The 19,982-nt window shown below is 40.5% G+C and overlaps 1 protein-coding gene across 3 annotated transcripts in view; it reads right to left on the bottom strand.

The window, feature by feature from the left end:
- Positions 1-2,045: 2,045 nt before the first annotated feature.
- The window catches only part of slco4a1 (solute carrier organic anion transporter family member 4A1), a 158,669-nt gene continuing 140,732 nt past the window's right edge, over positions 2,046-19,982 (bottom strand). For all 3 annotated transcript variants that reach the window (XM_033041956.1, XM_033041957.1, XM_033041955.1), the window contains 8 exons: positions 17,247-17,358; positions 12,866-13,020; positions 10,216-10,411; positions 9,424-9,589; positions 5,954-6,126; positions 4,285-4,349; positions 3,762-3,910; positions 2,046-2,843 (listed from right to left, as the gene is read on the bottom strand). In XM_033041956.1, the coding sequence (XP_032897847.1) occupies positions 2,697-2,843; positions 3,762-3,910; positions 4,285-4,349; positions 5,954-6,126; positions 9,424-9,589; positions 10,216-10,411; positions 12,866-13,020; positions 17,247-17,358 (1,163 nt within the window). In that variant the 3' untranslated portion in view covers positions 2,046-2,696. The remainder of the gene's footprint in view (positions 2,844-3,761; positions 3,911-4,284; positions 4,350-5,953; positions 6,127-9,423; positions 9,590-10,215; positions 10,412-12,865; positions 13,021-17,246; positions 17,359-19,982) is intronic.

Below are 19,982 nucleotides of genomic sequence, written 5' to 3'. Positions count from 1 at the left end.
CACTATGACTGAAGCTAGATTCCACAATTGGAGGAAATGCTTAGAAGCTGCTACCCTGTCAATCTGATTAAGAACTTTGGGATACGATTTCTCATTCTTCCAAACTCTAGGGAATAGGATAAGTGTGGCAAGAGATAAAACAACCGTCCTCAGAGGATCCCCCTATTTCATGGAAACATAGATTATATCAAAAACAGCGAAAACGCCTATAAATCTCAACAATTATTGTATTTCAAAAATTCACTCATGTAGAATATGAATATGAATAATCCTGACATTAAACTACTATACATAATTGCAAATGATAAATTCTAACCCTTGCATTGGTAAATAGTGCTTTTAAAAGTTAAATAACAAAATAGAATATAGAAACTATCCTGAAATACCGAATTTTAGTAACTCTAGTAACTCATGGATTTTTTGGTTAGTCTGGGGCAGTTTGATTAAGAGATAAATTCCATCTTAGAGATTGATGACACCTTTAATAAACTAATAATCAATTCCTTATTATATTGCAATATTTAAAAAATTACATCATGGCACAAACCACGTCAGTTGCAAAACTTGTTTCTTTTATTTTGGCAGTCTATTGTCTAGAAATTGGAATTCATTCTTTGTGTTTAGTACTAACGCCCACCCAAACTCTGTGAAAAACTAAACCGAGGGATTTTATTTTTGAAATAAATTTTGTGGCACTTTCCACACTGATTGATGTGCTGAGATGGGGACTGTGCAGTTCCTGTCAAGAATTGCTTGCCAAATTAAGTTACCGCATCTTTCCCATGCTCATCGCTGGAAGGCAGTCAGACTTCAAAGCACTGCTCCTCATGTCCACCCCGTAGCAGCGCAGAAAAGGGCGTGTCTTTCCAAATACAGTGGGGGTGGTGGGGTGAATGCAAAGCTCAATAAATGGCTCCATACCTAATGTGTTCTAATGTCCCGATCAAGTCCCTTGTCCCAAGCTTTTGGGGGACACAGGCTGATTAGTCTGGCAGATCAACGAAGACGCATAGCATAGAATTTCTGCCATTACCGAGGGAACAACATCCGCATGTAATCTGCGATGACAAACAAGGCTGGCACAGAGGGGTGAAACATTGGTTATTTTACACATCTTTACTGAACTGTTGCACATTTGCTCCTTGATATCTTTTGACTGATAGACAAAGGTGGTAGATTGCATCCTTATGCTGAAAATCATGGGAGTGGCAGCCGTGCATATGTTAATTACCTAGTTAATTAGATTCATGTCTTTATGAAATCTGAGGAAGGATTCCGACCCAATAAGTTACTTGTTCCTTTTCTCCAGAGATGCTGCCTGACCTGCTGAGTTGCTCCAGCACTTTGTGTCTATCTTCGATATAAACCAGCATCTGCAGTTCCTTCCTACACTAATATATTTAAGTGCCTGTATCTCAGCATCATTTCAAGGGCAAGGTTTATAAAAAATGTTATCCGTTTTTTATGTCTTTTGATAAAAGAAGAGCAATTAATAATAAATAATGCACAAGGATGTTATTAATCACCTGATAATCAGTGTCAGCTCCCACAGCCACAACTAACATCCTGAATAATTAACCTCCAATTCAACAGTTTCTAAAACAAACACTCAGTGTCCAACATATAGCTGCAGGTTTTCTTTCAAGTATTAATGTGAGCCAAGGGTGTTAATCTGGTACATCACTCTCATAATTATTACTATGGAAGCTAAATATTCCTTCCATGCCCATTGCACCATGCAACAACCATCTCCACCACTAACACCAATTCTGGTCACTTTCAGCTTACAGTCCCACAAATGGTTAGGATGATAAAAAGAAAATAATTGTGCCTTATAAACATGGGCTTCCCATATCATTTTGCTATACTCTTATTTTATTTAAATTGCATTCGAAGTTTGGAATGGATTTTGAATGGATTTAGGATATTTGTGATTTTTTTTCTGGGATGTAGTATTATCAATTGCCAAGTTACAATTGACATTTAGCAAGATTTACTTTCTTTTAGCAACTATATTATTTAGTTCCTCATAGAGAAATTTTCTAAATCTACGCAAACTATTCCACCTGTCCTTTTTGGTCAAGCATGGCCTGTTGTTGGAGTCTCCATGGTTGCACTGCCCCAGGATTGGAGCTAAAGACTTAAGTAATTGGGAATTTATAAAGAAAAGTAAGAAAATCCTAGTCTTATATCAAAAGTGTAAAATGTACCTGTGAATTGCATAATTAAGAATTTGTCAATATTTAAAAGAGCTTTGTAAATAGCTGAAATAAATGACATTACAGCTGCATAGACATCCATCAAAGGCTTAAGCACTGTTGCATAGTTTATGGGTGTGAAAACCATGCCAATCCTCAGTCTCCTGACCCATCCAGTGCAATGGCTAACACTTGCAATGAAGAATCCTTATACGTATATAGGTGTAGTGCTTGCAGGTAAACATCACCACTTATTCACTTTCAATCGTTTCTAATATCATTGTACACTCTGCACAGATTTAATTTATACAATTTTCAATGTTAAAAATTTGTAAATAGTCCCGATGTTCAACAACGTTAAAACTGAAAACGTTGATCATGAAAATAACAAGGTTGATGTTAAAATGTGGCTGGTTAGATGAGTACGGTGAATGACATCCAATAATGTGGAGTGGTAAGAATACAATTTTCATTAAATGCAATGTAAGTGCGAGTTAATTAGAGAGTAATTACTTTTTTAACCGTATTTTGTGAAACACCTTTGTCTAAATTAGAGTCTCCATTGTCCATGGTTGAACTACTGAGTGTTGATCCTGGTGGTTTGTACAGAAAAAAAGCCAGGAGAAAGAATACTAACCCCGCTATCTGTAAAGGAAAAAGCAAAATAACTCTGGTTAATTCAAGCACAAAGGAGCAGCTCTGGTGATACTTTCATAGGTTCTTAAATTATAGGAACGGAATTAGGCCATTCGACACATCAAGTCTATCCCGCCATTCAATCGTGGCTGATCTATCGTTCCCTCTCAACCCTTGTCCTGCTTTCTCCCGCTAACCCTGGACACCCATACAAATCAACAATCTGTCAACCTCTGCCTTAAAAGTACCCAATAACGGCCTCCACAGCCGTCTGTGGGCAATAAATTCCACAGATTCACCACCCTCTGACTAAATAAATTCTCCATCAACTTTCATCCTTTTATTCTGAGGCTATGGTCTCTGGTCCTCGACTCTATAATGGAAACATCCTCTCCACTCTATGTAGGTCTTTCACTATTCGATAAGATTCAATGAGATCCCCCCCTCATCTTTCCAAACTCCATCGAGTACAGGCCCACTACTGTCAAATGCTCATCATATGTTAACCCTATCATTCCTAGAATCATTCTCGTAAACCTTCTCTGGATCCTCTCCAATGCCAGAACATCCTTCCTCAGATATGGGGCCAAAAACTGCTCACAATACTCCAAATGCGGTCTGACCAGTGCCTTATAAAGCCTCAGCCTTGTATCCCTGTTTTTATATTGTAGAAATAAATGCTAGAATTGCATTTGCCTTCCTTACTACTGATTCGATTTGCAAATTAACATTTTAGGACTTCTTCATTTCCACGTCCCACTTGACTAGAGTTTTGACTTAAGTCTTCACATTAGTTGTTTAATCCTCAGCCCGTGTACTCCTGAGCCGTTATATTTTCATTTCCAAAATGACAAAATTAATAAAGTAGCAATGTGTATTATTTCCCCCCCATATTAACCAACAACGCTAATTGTTCTCATATGTTACCTTGTATGTTATTCCTGCAATCAGGAGATATTTGCTCATGGCTGAATTTTGGTAGATATAACAAGAGCCTCTCTCTGTGCATTGATGCTGCCACAACAAGCAGGACATGTCAATAACGGATCCAAACGCAATTGGGCCTGGGATTCCACCTGTGGAAATGCATACAGAGGAAGATTAAAGAGAAATCTGGCAGAGATCACATATAACTTTGGCACTTGATATTGTAGCTCAATATTACATTATCAACATTTGCATTTTATCATTAGTGTTCAAATTAACTACAAATTACAGGTTTATTTTTTACCTGATTAATGTAGAAAGTACTATTCTAGGTACTTTTAATTAATTATTAATTAAGCAATATTTAAGGCCTTTACCAAATATTCAACTAGATAAATACCACCAACGTTGTATTTAGACAGTCTCCAGCTTACATCTTAGTTTTAAGCCACTGGCATGATATCATGTGTGCTGGAGCAACAAATACACAAAAAATAATTTCAAAGCAGATAAGCTACCTTACCTAAAGTACGGACTAAGATCCATTGAATACCGAGTGCAAATGATCGCTGACTATCAGGGACACACCTGAATCAAATGAAAAAAGCATTCCAATTTAGACAGAAATATTGTGGAACTTTTTTAGCCCACAATTAATTTCAATAGCAAATATCAATAAGCTCACTGACCCATTTAGGAATAAATCTACAACTACGAGGTAGTAAATTTTATTTTACTTAAAAAAAATTTGACTGTAAACACACTTTACAATATTCATTTTGAGGTTGTTATAGAGTCACACAGAATGGAAACAGGCCCTTCGATCCAACTTGCTCACTCCAACCAAGATGCCCCATCTACACTGGTCCCAACTGCCTCCATTTGTCCCATATTCCTCTAAACCTTTCCTATCAACATACCTGTACAAATATCTTTTAAATGTTGTGATCGTACCTGCCTCAACTATTTCCTGACAGCTCATTCCATATACCCATCACCCTCTGTGTGAAAAAGTTGCCCCTCAGGTTCCTATTAAATCTTTCCCTTCTCAACTTAAACCTATATCTGCTGGTTCTTGATTCTCCTACTCTTACTAAATGACTATACATTTCCCCTATCTATTCCCCTTATGGTCTTATACAACTGTATAAGATCATCCCTCATCCTCCCAGCCTGAACATGATAATCCAAATGTGGCCTCACCAATGTCGTGTACACTGTAACATAACATCCCAACTTCTATGTTCAATGCTCTGACTGAGAATGCCAATGTGCTGAAAGCCTTCTTGGCCATCCTATCTACAAGTGATACCACTTTCAAGGAACTATGTTCCTCTGTTCCTAAATCCCTCGGCTCTATAATATTCCCCAGAGCCTTGTCATTTGCTGTGAAGGTCCTGCTCTGGTTTGACTTCCCAAAATATACAACACCTCGCACTTATAAGTATTAAACTCCATTAACTATTCCTCAGCCCACCTGGCCAATTGATCAAAATCCTGCTGCAATTTTTGATCAGCCTGGTTTTCACTGTGTTAATGACATGGCCTCTGTCAGATGCTTTTCTTTCCAGTCTTGTCTTTACTTTTTTGTTACCCAGGGAGTTCTGTCTTAAATAACCCTTCCCTTTCCTGGGAATTGCACTGAGACTGTAACTGAAAACTTTCCACTTTAAAGGCCACCAAAGTGTTCAACTACAGATTTGGCTGACAATTTGATTCTAATGCAACATTTCTCTCTACTGACTTCAATGGCACTCAGAGGTAGGATACAATACACTGCTGTTTTTGTACTTCATGATCAGTGTTTCAGACAGGAGATGAATTTCTAGGAAGCCATATCAAGCCATCATTGTTGCTTGCTTATTCCTCATTGCATCTTATTTAAACAGTGAACTAAAGTAAACCTCTGAAAGGTTAGCAACCAACCTCCGTTTAAAAGTAATTCTATCCTATTTACACTGAGCTTGTTATGGCAAGTGCTATGGGGTTTTCCCCTGCCTTAACCACAACAACTAACAAATGGAAATTTACACTTTGATAAAACAGCTTATTTGGCAGAGTTGCCAACCAAACCTCTGGCTTGACAATAATCTTTAAAAATGTTGGTGATTCCCATTTGAGATCAAGAAATTACTTGCATGATCACAATTTGTTTGAAGAGGATGTCAGAATGTGCTGCCACTCTTTCCTACCTGAGAGTTGCTGTTAATGCAGGAATGCTGCTCAAGAACGTGAATAAAATTACAAAAAAGAAGATTGATATGAATAGTGGCAATTGTGTACAGGGCGAATTGCATTTCCCAGATTCTGCATAACTCCGCCTCATCGAATCGTGCTCCATTACACAGAGACAGTTGTGGAAAATCTGGGAATGAAGAAAAATAAATTTAAGATGTTGACAATAACAAATAATGGTGCAATTCAACTATGTGACTGCCTGATTTGAAAGGGAATTTAAATGGAACGTGCATGTCTTCAACTATACTGCACGTCTTAATCCAGTTCTTTATCACACCCCTTTTCAGGTGACCCAATAATTAGTTAGCTAACTCTAAATTTAATTGCAGATACCACATTGTCTAATTCATTAAAACATACTACCATAAGAAAATGTTATTTCATGCATATTTCACTATTAATACCATTATAGTAAGTGTGTGTTAGGGTAACCAAGGCAGAGAAATAAGATGCCGCTGTCCTGTCCATGTGCCTGTACATTCCACCAGCCACCGAGACCACTCTCTCCTACACTCCATGGGCCTCTCTCTCCTAGTAATCTCCCAGTCTCGGGATCACTCGCCTACATGATATCTCCATTCCTCGAGTTCCAAGCCACTTGCCGGATCTGTTTTGGCAACCCGTTCTTTGAATATCCCACGACCCAAAGGAAGGTTGCAAACTCCATGCGCCTCTTGCATGTGGGATCAGTGGACTATTTCTACACAATTTGCTAATCGGGATGTGCTTAGGTATGGCAATACTCTACTAGGCTGTTTATAAGAAAATAATTTCATGCTGTGTTTTCAGGTGACAATAAAGATAAGACCTGTGTTTGCTGGTGACAATAAAAGCACCATTGAAACATCCATGACAAAAACTATCGTTACAACCCAGCTTACAACTCAGCAGTATGAATATTGATTTCTCTAATTTCAAGTAACTCTTGCTTTCCCTCTCTGTGTGTCTAGTTTAGTTTAGAGTTACAGTGCAGAAACTGGCCCTTTAGCCCAGCGAATCCACACCGTCCAGCGATACCCCGCACACTAACATTGTCCTATACACACTAAGGACAATTTATACAATACCAAGCCAATTTACCTACAAACCTGTACGTCTTTGGAGGATGGGAGGAAACTGAGGATCTTGGAGAAAGCCCGTGTGGTCACGGGGAGAACGTACAAACTCCGTATAGACAGCACCTGTAGTTGGTATCCAACCCGGGTCTCCGGTGCTGCAAATGCTGTAAGGCAGCAACTCTACCGCTGTGCCACCATGCCACCACAACGTCTCCCTACCTCCCTAGTTCTCCGACTAGTTCCACACTCTCCTCCTGATTAATTTTACTGTTTTTCTGCTTCATTGCGACCTTCCCCTCATCCAACAATGAAACATTCTACATTTCCTTGATCATCGTCTGCTTTGATCTGTTGTTTTCACACCTTACATTCTCTTTGTGCCCATCCATATCTCCAGTTTCCCTCTCCCCTGACTCAGACTGAAGAAGGGTCTCGACCCGGTAGGTTGCCCATTCCTTCTCTCCAGAGATGCTGCTGGTCCCGCTGAGTTACTCCAGCATTTTGTGTCTACCGTTTTAATCTACTCTGCCTGGAACTGGAGGTACTTCCCATTAATGCTCTCTGCGATGATCTTGGCAGCTCACAATGTATTCACAATGTGATCATTCCTCATGGCTGAATAATCCCAGCAGCAAATTGCACATTTTGATAAAAATGTAGTAACACAAACATTTCCATTGGAACAACTTTATACATTCACGGGGTTTAGTGTGTGAATTTAGATAACCTTCATCAAAATTTGCAGCTGACTTCTAGTGCTGGATGATTTTTTGATGAAAATTAGAGAGACTGATATTCTAGCCTTAAAGAGAAACCAGATGTACACACGCAATTAAGTTATTAAACTTTATAGGTAAGCTAACTTAGAAGGCATAACTTCAAATCAAATAAATCAAGGATGGCACGGTGACATAGTGGTAGAGCTACTACCTACAGCTCCAGAGACTCGGGTTCAATCCTGACTATGGATGCTTGTCTATATTGAGTTTGTACATTCTTCCCGTGAACTGCTTGGGTTTTCTCTGTGATCTTTTGTTTCCTCCCACACTCTAAAGACGTACCGGTTTGTAGGCTTGGTATAAATGTAATTGTCCCTGCTGTACCTTACCTGCACCCCCCCCCCCCCCACCCCGCTTCATACAAGATATGTTGAGAATAGAAAATAGTATTCTGGTGCCAAATGCCCTTTGCTTGGAATTAACAAAAAACAGATGAGCAAAGTTCTTAAATTTTTTCTGGCTTTTTGTCTTCTCCACCGACTCAGACCAGCAATTGTTGGTGCAATATCACCATGGCTATCAGGAGACACTGAAGATAAATGACTCGTGCTACGTCTTGAAAGTAGGGTAGATGTTTCAGCCAAATAAGCCTGCCAACAAATTGATTTGATTACTGGTGAACATCATCCCATCTCACCCTTTCCTCTGTCATCTGCAACTTCATTTATAAGCTTTCCCAGTTATGCCCTCAAATACCAATTGTTTCACTCTCTATGAATATTACCTGACTTGCTGATTATTTCCAACATGTTTCGCTTATATTTCAAGTGTTTTGCCATCCGGGTGTAGCAATTGTTTTGGGATTATGTAAACTCCATTCATCTGATCTGACTATTTTACCAAACAAAATCCTATCAATCTTTCAAAATTTTCAATTGATTCATTCTCAATGATAATGGATGGATGGGATTTTTATATAGCGCCTTTCTAATACTCAAGGCGCTTTACATCGCATTATTCATTCACTCCTCAGTCACACTCGGTGGTGGTAAGCTACTTCTGTAGCCACAGCTGCCCTGGGGCAGACTGACGGAAGCGTGGCTGCCATTCTGCGCCTACGGCCCCTCCGACCACCACCAATCACTCACACACATTCACACACAGGCAAAGGTGGGTGAAGTGTCTTGCCCAAGGACACAACGACAGTATGCACTCCAAGCGGGATTCGAACCGGACACCTTCCGGTCGCCAGCCGAACACTTAGCCCATTGTGCCATCTGTCGTCCCGATGTGAAAATCCCAGTCTTAATATATATTTTTCACAAAAGAATAAGTCCTTCTTCATTTCTCAAACTGCGATAATAGCCATTCGTAGATACTCGGGGCTATTTTTTTTACTCGTGGACATTTTTCAACATGTTGAAAAAACGTCCCTACTTACCTGATGTCCCGAGTTCCTACGCTGGCATTATGAGCCGCTACGAAACATTTATGGACTTCAACGGCCTCGCTACGGACATTCCCTGACATTCCCCGAGTTCGAATCAAGGGGAAATCTCGGGAGAGTTCGTGAGTAACTCGGGAAAGTGGGACAAGGCCTTAAGTTTACCTGCTGATAACGATGAAAATTATGATTGAATAAGTTACCTTTCTGCCATTTGGTGACAGTGTTGAATTAAATTCTGTGCATCCAGCATGACAAGGTGAGTAATACATTAAACCATCTGCTCCACAAACTGGGTTGTACAATTCCATTAAACAGTTACAATCAGCGTTGCAAGTTGCAGTCACATTGATAGCCCCATCATAAACACTGTTAAATAAAAATGCTGCCACATTAATTACGGGTAGTCACATTTTTTTAGTTTACCACATCACTAAAGTATTAAAGGCTGGAAATCAAACAAGTAACTAATTTATACTTTTCCATATTCAATCTTTTAAAATAGTTTCATTGCACTACTTTAATTTTGTATGGGGAACAAAATTGTGATGACATTGCACCCATTCCACAAATGTTATCCCGTGAATGTTAAATCAACAAAATAGCTACAAGAGCGTCTTCTGCTCAGCCACAGAAAATTGCCAGTTGCTATTTGTTCAGTTAAATGATTAGGAAGTTTATTTCTATGAAACCAAACATAGAGTGAAAAATAGGCAGTGTGTGTATAAACAAAATAAAGCAAATGGTGAATAAAGCAGGGAACAAATGACAATTGTTCCGATGGACATGCAACTAATGCTATTTTATCAAGATAAAGCAATTGTGCATCTGCAGGGCTCCTACATATTGGAATCTTAACTTCCGATCTCTGGTTGTTACTTACATGAACCTTGTTAATCATTGGTTATAATAGTTATTCTATTAATCGCAATTAAGATAGGTTTATTACAATTGTAGCGTAAAACTAAATTTGAAAAGTGACTCGTTGCTCATACCTGCCATTGAATGTTGAAGTGATCCCAGCCACAGCCATGTTGGGGCAGTTAATGCTGACAATGAAAATAGCTAACAGGCTCATGAATGCACAAATAATACAAATCTTGATGATTCCCGCACAACGAAGTTTTAATTTATTCACAATGAATCCGCCAAGGAATGTGCCACCTCCTCCCGCTGGAACTACAATGTACCCTAGAATCGAGGAAAGAATAAAGTTGCAAATTCAATAAGTGATAAGGAAATTAATTTGAGGAACACCTTTTACACTGCAACAAATTAAATGTGTTTTGTATGTGCAACCACTTTTGAAATGTATACAGTACCACTGTCTCGCAAACACAGAGGTGATATATCAACCAGATAATCAGTACTTTTAGTGATGGTAGCTAGTGAATAAATCTTGGCCAGAACACGAGAACACCTTTAAAATTTTTATTCATTAGAGATACAGTGTGGAAACAGGGCCTTCGGCCCACCGAGCCCGCGCCGACCCGCGATCACTCTGCACACTAACACTATGCTACACTATTCTACACATTAGGGACAATTTTACCAAAGCCTGTTTACCTACAAACCTGTACATCTTTGGAGTATGGGAGTAAACCAGAGCACCCAGAGAAAACCCACATGGTCACAGAGAGAACATACAAGCTCCGTACAGACAGCACCCGTAGTCAGGATCGAACCTAAGTCTCTGGTGCTGTAAGGCAGCCACTCTACCGCTGTAATGTTTAAGAAAGAACTGCAGATGCTGGAAATTTTTTTGTCTACCGCTGCATAATTTATAAATTGAAGAAATTATAAAACCTTTATGAATTTCAGGATTCATACTAATTTACAGAACTGCACTTAAGTACAAACTAAGATGCAATTACTATTAGTAATCTGTAATGTTACCCAACATGGTAATAAAACTGCTTTATTGGAGATTGGGGAACAACTTTTAATGAGTTGTGTAAACTACAATTTTTTATCAAACCTCTCTAATAGCAGGATGGGAACTTTCACAAGCATCCCACAAACGAAAAAGGCAACTTTGCTGAATATCCCAATGGAAGGAGCAACACTATTTCAGGAGCACCAGCCTAGTGTTTTTGTATTCAACTCTTTGGAGTTTGTTAGGAACCCATAACTCTTCTGAAGAAGAGGAGACAGTGTATTTTTCATTAAGTCAGAATTGATAATCTACTCTCCTGGCATTTGACCATTGAGTCATTGGCATGAAGAATAAAACTCATAATTGCTAAAGAAAAAATATTACCATAAATATTCGTTCTAATCTCAGTTGGGTTACCAACATTTTAGTCAAACAGACCTGAGCATCTCATAGCAAAGAGATTTAGTATTCAAGTATGCCACTAGACTTTGTTCTTTGAATTAACTTCTAAGGCTATCAATTACAAGATGATAGACGGGAAAAGCTGGAGTGACTCAGCGAGCCAGACAGCATCTCTGGAGACAAGGAATATGTGACGTTTTGGGTCGAGGCCTTTCTTCAGACTTATGATTATGAATTCTTCATAATTCTTCAGAGTTATGATAGAGGGGATTTCACTTTCAAACCCAAGTCATTATTAAAACTATAAATCGGTTTGGGATTTGTAGGAGAACTCTGCCAAGCCAGTTTAGAAAATTTAGAACGTTTTAAAACTGCTCATCTTAGACCCAATGCACAACATTGAGAAGGAACCGTACAAGAGCTTGGATGTTTATGATGAGTTCTAGTTCATGAGCAGTGGAAGTTTTAGTTTTAGTTTTAGTTTTACAGATACAGTGCGGAAACAGGCCCTTCGGCCCACCGAGTCCACGCCGACCAGCGATCCCCGCACATTAACACTATCCTACACACACTAGGGACAATTTACACATACACCAAGCCAATTAACCTACATACCTGTGTGTCTTTGGAGTGTGGGAGGAATTTCTACAAAGTAGGCATAGGAGATTTTACAGCACAGCAGTCAAATGGACACACAATGACCTGAAGATGTGGAGTCTTGCATAGAAGACAAAGTGTTGGAGTAACTCAGTGGGCCAGACAGCATCTATGGAGGACATGGATAGGTGACGTTTCAGGTGGGAACTGTGCTTGCTACTGGTCTCTGATGCTGGTGTGTGGTTAACCCGCCCCACCATTATGTTTTGCTATTCATGAAGCAGTTCAAACTCCACTCAGAAAAACTATTTGTCAACATGTTTAAGAAGCAATTTGACAGGTACTGTTCGTGGATAGGATAGATTTAGAAGGATATGGGCAAAACACAGGCAAGTGGGACTAGTGTAGATGGGACATGCTGGTCAGTGTGGGCAAGTTGGGCTGAAGGGCCTGTTAACCACACTGTATGACTCTATAACACTCACTATAAATTGACTAACAAATCTTCAGATCTTCAAAAGGGTCTCGTCCCAAAACATTACCTATTCCTTTTCTCCAGAGATGCTGTCTGACCCACTGGGTTACTCCAGCAATTTGTGTCTATCTTCAGTTTAAACCAGCATCTGCAGTTCCTTCCTATACAATTGACTGACCAGGCTTGTTCAAGGGAATGAAACAAAAACTTCACAACTCTTTGCCTCCTTGGAATTAACAAATACGTTTTATGCAAAGTGAGACCAACAGTTTGGCTTGCGGGATTCGTTTCTTACCAAATAGGGTTGCACCTTGAGAGGCACTCAGACCAAACTGGGCTTCAAGGAACTTGGGTCCAAACGTGGACATGCCGGCTATGAGAGTGGCTTCAGTTGCTCCCGACAGGCAGAGAAAGATGAATGTTGGATTCCTCAGCAACAACATTGCAGACCTGCGATTAAAAACATGCTTGGTCATTCACATGGGTTTTAATGTGTTTGACAGTCAAATTTCCTTATTAATTATTTTCATGCTCTTTTTTCATTCCGTGGAAGGTGTGATGGTGTAATAATTATATTACTAAACTACGAACCGTTCAGAGACCAGAGTTCAATTCACTCCATGGCCGCTGTGGGATTCCCTCAAATTCCCATCTTAAATCTCTCTATCTCCTATTCTCTCCTCCCTCAAGAACTTCCTTAAACTCTACATTTGAGCAGGTTGTTACTTTCCCCCCTCTGGCCTGGTATCAATTGGCTGAATGCTTTCCAATAAACTCATCTGTGATCCTTCTATGCCAAACAGACTAAGAGATTCCTGCTTTGTACATCATGTTCAGCCTCTGGCATTCTTTGTTCTCTTACATATCACTGAAAATAACTCTCATTCTCATAAAATGTCGTTTAAAATTTTGTTTCAGTCGTTGACATTACAGATGCGTGCTTTTGCCACAAGGAATAATATGTGTTCACTTAGAAAAGCAGCTGAAGTGGAATAAACTGTGACTGCTGGTGGGAAGCTCATGTGCTACACGCCCAGATATTACACATCATCCGATGCCTTGAGCTTTTTGAATTATAGAAGAAACTCATTCAAGATGTGAGATTGTGATAACTTGCACCAGGGAATGCATATGGAGTTGTCACTGCCATGTTTTGCAGCACACGAGGCCCAACGTGTGTGATAAAGATCAGGACTTGCATATAGTGTGTGTGGTGAGACATTGGGGGAGGTGATGTTATCATCTATTGGAGGGGGGGGGGGGGGGGGGCTAGGGGGGCTCAGATAAGTAATAAATTGAGGGACATGGGTCAAACTTGGAATCAGAGTGGAGGCAGGGGGGAGACAGGTGTTGGTCATGGTCTATTTGCAACTTAGATGCAGAGTGGCATGGTTGATAGAGTTGCTCTCTCAAAGTGCCCGAGACCTGGGTTCGACCCTGACCTCTGTGTGGAATTTGTAATTTCTCCCTGTGAGTTTGTGGGTTTCCTCTGGGTGCACTAGTTTCCTCCCACATTCCAAACACATGCGGGTTTGTAGGTTACTTGGCCTTTGTAAAATGCCCCTAGTATGTTGGGAGTGGATACAAAAGAGGGATAACAGAACTATTGTGAACGGTTGATCGATGGCGTGAACTCAATGGGCCAAAGGACCTGTTTCCATGCTGTATCTTTCAATTCAACTTAATTCCATTTAATGACTCAGTGTCTTTGGACCTAGAATCATAGTCATGCAGCACAGAAACCGTTGGCCCCCAATGTCCATTCTAACCATTAAATATCGATCTATACTAATCCCATTTAACAGAACTTGATTAGTTTAGAGATACAACGCGGAAACAGGCCCTTCGGCCCACCAGGTCCATGCCGACCAGCGATCCCCTGCACATTAACACCATCCTACACCCACTAGGGGCAAGTTTTTTTTACATTTACCAAGCCAATTACCATACAAACCTGTACGTCTTTGGATTGTGGGAGGAAACAGAGATCTAGGAGAAAACCCATGCAGGTCACAGGGAGAACGTACAAACTCCATACAGACAGCACCCGTAGTCGGGATTGAACCCGGGTCTCCGGCGCTACATCCGCTGTAAGGCAGCAGCTCTACCGCTGCGCCACCATGTGACCACCCTGTAGCCTACAATGCCTTGGTGAATCAAGTGCCCATCCAGATACATTAGAATTGTTGTGAGAATATCTACTTCACTCACCTTCTCAGGCAGTGAGTACCAGATTGAAATCACCCTCTGGGTGAAAACAATTCTTCCTCAGATTTCCCCATTAAACATCTTACACCTCATCTTAAACATATCCCCTCTGGCCTTAGACATCTCTGCCATAGGGGAAATATTTTACTGTCCACCCTCTCTATGAATCTTGTAATTTACCATACTCTTTATCAGGTCTTCCATCAGCCTATTCTACTCCAAGGAAAACAAGCCAAGCCTATCCATTCTGCCCTCATAACTGGAATCTTCCATCCCAGGCAAAACCTTGGTAAATCACCTCAGCACCCTCTCCATTGTAATCAAATTCCTTCCTTTGGTGTAGTTACCAAAACTGCACACAATATTCTAGCTGTGGCCCAACCAAGTTTGACTTGACCTCCCTGCTATGCCCCAGCTAATGAATGCAAGCATCTCAAATGCTTTTTCCACCTGTGCTGCCACCTTCAGGGTTTTAGAAACAAAGCAAATAGGTGCAGGAGTAGGCCATTCGGCCCTTCGGGCTAGCACCGCCATTCAATATGATCATGGCTGATTATCCAGAATCAATACCCTGTTCCTGCTTTATCCCCATATCCCTTGATTCCGTTAGCCCCAAGAGCCATATCTAACTCTCTCTTGAATACATCTAGTGAATTGGCCTCCACTGCCTTCGATGGCAGAGAATTCCACAGATTTGCAACTCTCTGGCTGAAAAAGTTTTTCCTCATCTCAGTCCTAAATGGCCTACCCCTTATTCTTAAACTGTGACCCCTGGTTCTGGACTCCCTCAACATCGGTAATATTTTTCCTGCATCTAGCCTGTCCAATCGCTTAAGAATTTTATATGTTTCTGTAAGATCCTCTCCTGTCCTTCTAAATTCCAGTTAAAATAAGCCCAGTCAATCCATTCTTTCTTCATATGTCAGTCCCGCCATCCCAGGAATTAACCTGGTGAACCTACGCTGCACTCCCTCAATAGCAAGAATGTCCTTCCTCAAATTAGAAGACCAAAACTGGGATTTGGGATTTGTACATCGGGATCCCTTTGTTCTTCAATACTCCCTAGGCCCTTCAATTCATGATAAATGTCCTACCTTATTAGATTCCCAAAAATGCATCAGCTCACACTTAGCAGAATTAAATTCCATCTTCCATTGGTGGCCCTATTTACCAACCAATCAATATTGGGGGACCTCATTGAAACTTACCAAATTGTGAAAGGCCTGGACAGAGTGAATATGGAGAAGATGTTTCCACTCATGGAAGAGTCTAGATCCAGAGGGCATGGCCTCAGAATAAAAGGACGTATATTTAGAAAGGAGATGAGGAATTTCTTTAGTCAGAGGATGGTGAGTCGGTGGAATTCATTGCTACAGACGGCTGTGGAGGCCAAGTTGTTGGTTATTTTTAAGGCGGAGATTAACAGATACTTGATTGGTACGGGTGTCAATGGTTATGGGGAAAAGGCAGGAGAATGGGGTGGAGAGTGAAATATAAATCAGCCATGATAAATGGCGAAGTAGACTAGACGGGCCGAATGGCCTACTTCTGCTCCCATAACTTATGAATGTGAATATTATTCTGCAGCCCAAGATTACCCAAGTAATTACCAACAACACCACTAGTTTTATGTAATTTGCAAATATACAAAGCACACCTCGTACATCCATACCATTAATGTATGCAAAGGACATGAAGCCTCACAGCATAGCACTACTTCAATAGAGATTGTCCATACAAAATGTATGATGAAAAAATGTGGATATATTGTCCAGGCATGTGGTGCAGCTGAAGAGAACCTAGAAGAAAATTTGTAAACTGCAGAACACAAATGATACATCGTGTGCAGGAAGGAACTGCAGGTGCTAGTTTACACCAAAGATAGACACAAAATGCTGGAGTAACTCAATGGGACTAGCAGCATCTCTGGAGAGAAGGGATTGGTGACGTTTGGCCAAGGTCTTCGGTCTGAAGAAGGGTCTTGACCCGAAACATCACCCATTTCTTCTTTCCGGAGACACTGCCTGTCCTGCTGAGTTACTCCACCATTTTGTGTCCATCTTCTATACATGATGCACCTCCAGTTTTCTATTGGGAAATCTTGACAGTAGAAATTAAATTGAGTAAAGCTTCTCACATGGATCGTTCACTCACTTTCACCCACCAACTCCGAAGCTGTGTCTAAGGAAGTATATTTAGGACATAAGGCTCCTGGGCTTTCAGACAATTAAGGGAGAAAAATAAGAGGGATATTGCCATCAAAGATCCCCATCTCAGTTATATAGTGTCACCATCCATTTTGTGAATTGATTGTTAATGATGGCCACGTCTAAAGTGGAATTATCTCCTGATGTACAATTTAGTATGCGGCACATGAGCAGGATCTTTGCTACAAGGAGCTAGACTTAAGTAAGCAGGATAGAGGAAGATGCAAGAAACAGATACTTCATTTCCACGCTGCACATTACCTGGGCAAGTCCCTTAACGTCTTCCCAAAATCTGGCTCCAGTGCAGTCTGCTGGCTCCCATCCTTCAGTTGGTGAGCTTCTGAGACCCTCATGGCCATATACTGTTGGGTGTCTAATTTACAAAAACATTGTTTAGCTGTGGACTTAGCAAGACAAAGTACTACCATTTATCAATCAGAGACGTCATGAACAAACAGTAAGAACACATGTTCATAATCTTTTCTCTTTTGTGCATCTCAAAGTTGTTGCTTTCAATTACGTAATAACCGTGTATTTCATTACAGAATAGCAATGTTTAGAAAGGAAAAAGTCATCTTAGAATTTACACCACAAACACAAGTGATTATTTTGTAATGACCTATTCACTGGTTTCTTTAACCTACATTAAGTTGAGTTTGTTTTGCCGGGGCAATAACTGTTTAAAATGAAGATTAAAAGTTATTATGCAACAGAGAAACACACACAAGGTAATTGGTCTGAAATATTTACTTAGATTTTCTCATCTGATCTGAGTATTTCTGGAATTTTTGTCCATATTGAATCAGAATTCAATCCATCAGAATTTAAGATTGGAGATACCGTACAACTGATATTCTGATACAACTGATATTCGCATTTTGAAACAAGACAATAGATAGGGTTATTGGCTTAAGCCCTACTCCCAACAGCACTGGCAAATGGCGATGCAACTTCCTGTCTCTGACTGCAGGGTTAAATTGTGCTTTTGTAGGAAGGAACTGCAGTTTAAACTGAAGATAGACACAAAAAGCTGGAGTAACTCAGCGGGTCAGAAAGCATCTCTGGAGAAAAGGAATAGGTAATGTTTCAGGTTTAGAACTTCCTCTCGACCTGAAAGGTCACCTATTCCTTATCTTCAGAGATGCTGCCTGACTCGTTAAAGGGCCTGTCCCACTTTGGTGTCATTTGCGCATAATTTATGTGACATCATTTACGCGTCACGACGCACACGTGATGCGCGCATGGTGCGAGGTGACATAGGCAGTGACGCGTGGTTGCGCGCGGCGCCCCGGAATTTTGGGATGTACAAAATCTTCGCGCGCCATCTGCGTGACGTGCAAATGACGCCTAAGTGGGACAGGCCCTTAAGTTGTGCTTGATGGCTTTGCTTCACTTTGTAGTCCTAGTATTATGCTCTGAACAGGTTTGACTTCCACGAGATGGCAGTAGAGTGCACACCATGCATTCAGATCCTCTGGCAAACATGGGCTGTGACTGATCCATATTAAAAGGGGTTTTGTGTGGAAAAATTCAGGACATAATTTACTCGCTGTGAAGCAGTAATGCAAAGAGATCATTGCTACAGGACATGAAAAAGGAAGAATGAAGACTTAAAGTAGGATGTTCAAATCTAACAGTATCGAGTATATCTCAAGCGTTGCTAAGCAAGAATTTAATGCAGGATATTTGTTCCACAAAGCTAAATATTTTATCTTCCTAATAGCTATGGGTATTGTATACTATTGCTTGGTATACTTGGTATCTTTGCATTTCCTCAAAACAATGTAAATTGGACACCAAGGCTCAAAATGACTCCAAAACAAAGCACAATGTAGATTCCTTCCTTAAGAAGTCTCTCTGAAGTATAGTTCATGCTTAATGCTACAAATAATTTCAACATAGGATGCAGGCTTAAGGTGAAGGGGAAAAGATTTAATAGGAATCTGAGGGGTAACCTTTTCACACAAAGGGTGGTGGGTGTATGAAACAAGTTGCCAGAGGAGGTAGTTGAGGCAGGGACTATCCCAATGTTTAAGAAACAGTTAGACAGGTACATGGGTATGACAGGTTCGGATGGATATTGGCCAAACATGGGCAGGTGGGACTAGCGTAGCAGGGACATGTTGGCCGGTGTGGGCAAGTTGAGCTGAAGGGTCTGCTTCCACGCTGTACTACTCTATGACTAACTGTTCTGTCAGCGCAAAGGAAGGGTACAAAAGGCTTCCACGGTGCATTTTTATTGCTTAATGGTCAATCCTCATCCATACCTATCATCGGTCAATGAGCCAATAGCTCAGGGTCCAAGCAATCACCAAATGCTGATAGTAAAATCAAAAATGAGCTGTGAGATACACTGATTAACTGATAAAAAGGAACGGATAAAATGCTGATTCTCAACTTTATCCCAAGAGTCAGGATGCGATAAGCGTGTGTAATGGTCATATGCACTGGGTTCTCTGATAACTTTTATTTCATACGCTGTGGTGGTCCTGTCTTGAGTTAATCGCAAACGTTATAAAAGAGAACCCAGCTTCTGGATTGTAGGTCAGTTTGCGTAAAATAGAAACTATGGGTTAACCAAAATATAGTAGGCCTTTTGGTTCTGTTTTTGCATCAAGAAAATGTAGCATACATAGACAAAGAAGGTGGAAGGATAACAACTTGGTAGGCCAAGTATTACAAGAGAAAGGCTCATAAACATTGTTTCTCACAAACTAAGTTCACTGATTAAAAGAAGTAACATCCATATTTCTGAAGGCAGTGAAAGAACTGAAAAGAGCTGCATTGCTGCTGCCCTCTGCTGGACATATTTAGCAACCACAATCAAGAGTATGTAGAAACACGGAACTGCAGATGGCGGTTTACAAATGAAGGCACTGAGTGCTGGAGTCGCTCAGCAGGTCAGGCAGCATCTCAGGAGAACATGGATAGGCACATTTTCGGGTTGGGACCCTTCTTCAAACTGAGTGAAGTGCCCCGACCTGAAACGTTGTCAAT

The sequence above is a fragment of the Amblyraja radiata genome, chromosome 23, assembly GCF_010909765.2.
Source record: "Amblyraja radiata isolate CabotCenter1 chromosome 23, sAmbRad1.1.pri, whole genome shotgun sequence".
NCBI classification, from domain to species: Eukaryota; Metazoa; Chordata; class Chondrichthyes; order Rajiformes; family Rajidae; genus Amblyraja; species Amblyraja radiata.
Note: the sequence above shows the minus strand (reverse complement) of the source record. Positions and strands in the feature narration are given on the sequence as shown.